General features: G+C 38.0%; 1 protein-coding gene across 1 annotated transcript in view; it reads right to left on the bottom strand.

The window, feature by feature from the left end:
- Positions 1-514: 514 nt before the first annotated feature.
- The window catches only part of LOC101300151, a 2,219-nt gene continuing 818 nt past the window's right edge, over positions 515-1,915 (bottom strand). The window contains exon 2 of the mRNA XM_004300407.1: positions 515-1,860. Coding sequence (XP_004300455.1) covers positions 1,133-1,780 — 648 coding nt within the window. The 5' untranslated portion in view covers positions 1,781-1,860 and the 3' untranslated portion in view covers positions 515-1,132. The remainder of the gene's footprint in view (positions 1,861-1,915) is intronic.

Raw genomic sequence — 1,915 nt, 5'->3', positions numbered from 1 at the left:
GCAAACTAGGCTGCCTACCACACCATAACTCAAATGGTGTCTTTTCTACAGCTTTTGAGGGTGCTCTATTGCAAAGATAATTTGCAGTCTTAAGTGCTTCACCCCACAAAAATATAGGTAAGCCTGAAGTACACACCATAGATCTAACCATATTAAGCAAGGTTCTATTCTTTCTTTCTGCTACACCGTTTTGGGATGGATTATATGGGGTGCTATACTGTGCCTTTATGCCATGTTCTTGCAGAAACATTGCAAATGGTCCCTTTTGCTGGCCTGCATCAGTATGCCTCCCATAAAACTCACCCCCTCTATCAGATCTTACACACTTAATTTTCATCTCTAATTACAATTCAACTTCAGTTTTATAAATTTTGAATGCCTGCAATGCTTGAGATTTTTTTGAAAGGAAGTAAATGTAGCAGTACCTTGAGTAATCATCTATGAATGTAATGAAATAAAAATTCCCACATATGGTCTTATGCTTAAAAGGTCCACAGATATCAGTATGTATAAGTTCTAAAAGCTTATGACATCTTGTTGCTGTAAGTTTTCTGGTTTTCGTCAACTTTCCTTTAAAACATTCAACACAATCATTCAAATCATCATAACACAGAGCAGGCAATACATTAAGTTTCTCAAGTGTTTTAAGTCTAGTTTTTGATATATGGCCTAATCTTCGATGCCAAAGGTTTGCAGACTTATTATTGAATAAAACTCTCTTAACTCCAACAACATTGTTATCAGTATTGGTTCCTGCATTATTTTCTATAGTTAATATCTCATTCTTAACAGTAGAACAATCAAGTCTAAGATATTTATTCGAGAATGAACCAGATCCAATGTAAGCTGAATTCTGAAAAAGTTTTATTCCTTTATAATCGATAAAAAGACTACAACCATTGTCAACTAAAAGAGCCACTGAAATTAAATTTCGCCTCAAGGAGGGGATGTAATAGACATCACTAAGAACTAAAAAATTGCCTTGTCCTAACTCAATCCTCAAGCATCCTATAGCCTTTACTGAAACTCTTTGGCCGTTTCCCACACACACATTCTGTTCATTTGTCCTTGGAGCCCTCCTCCTTATTAAACCCTTTCTTTATCATCCAAGCTTTAAACCCCGGACACTCCTTCATGTGCCCGATCTTTTTACAGAAGAAGCACTTATACTTAAAAGATTTGTCACTCTTGGTTTCTGCAGGTTTCCCAGATACCTTAAAATTGATGGTTTGCTTAACCTTGTTCTTATTCTTCTTCTTCCACTTGGGCTTTTCCACCAAGTTGACTGCAGTGGATGGTCCAGCCTCATTGCGGATCCTATTCTCCTCATCCACACACTTTTGTAGGTAGTCCTGAGATTACTGAATGAGGCTGGGAGAGAATACAGGGCTTCATGCACAATTTGTGCATCTGAAACTCCCATCCTCAAGTCTCTGAGCTTCCCATTCAACAACACCTTATGCATGATGTGCTCCCTAACACTGCCATTTCCATCATACTTAAGCTCATGGAATTCCTTATGCAGTCTAGCACCTTCAGCCTTCTCACTTTCCTCAAACTTTTCTGCAATTGCAGCCATATAATCTATGGCATCTTCAGGCTCCTCCACAGACCCTCTCACAATCTCAGACATGGTCCTCCTAAGTACGTTTTTGGCCATCTTATTGGTTCTAAACCACTCATGGTAATGCCACGAGTCATCAGCTGAGCTATATTGATCTAACTCTCCTTCAGGTTTAGGATTTAGCAAACAATAGTCTATGTTTTGATGCATTGCCATGTAAAATTCTACATCATCACGCCACTTCCTATAGTTGTTTCCATTCAGCTCTACAACTTCACCAATAGACGCCAAATTTCCTAGCAGGGAGAAAGAAAATTTGTTTTAGTATTTTTTTTTTTTCTTATGTGTTGT

The sequence above is a fragment of the Fragaria vesca genome, linkage group LG5 (assembly GCF_000184155.1).
Source record: "Fragaria vesca subsp. vesca linkage group LG5, FraVesHawaii_1.0, whole genome shotgun sequence".
NCBI lineage: Eukaryota > Viridiplantae > Streptophyta > Magnoliopsida > Rosales > Rosaceae > Fragaria > Fragaria vesca.
Note: the sequence above shows the minus strand (reverse complement) of the source record. Positions and strands in the feature narration are given on the sequence as shown.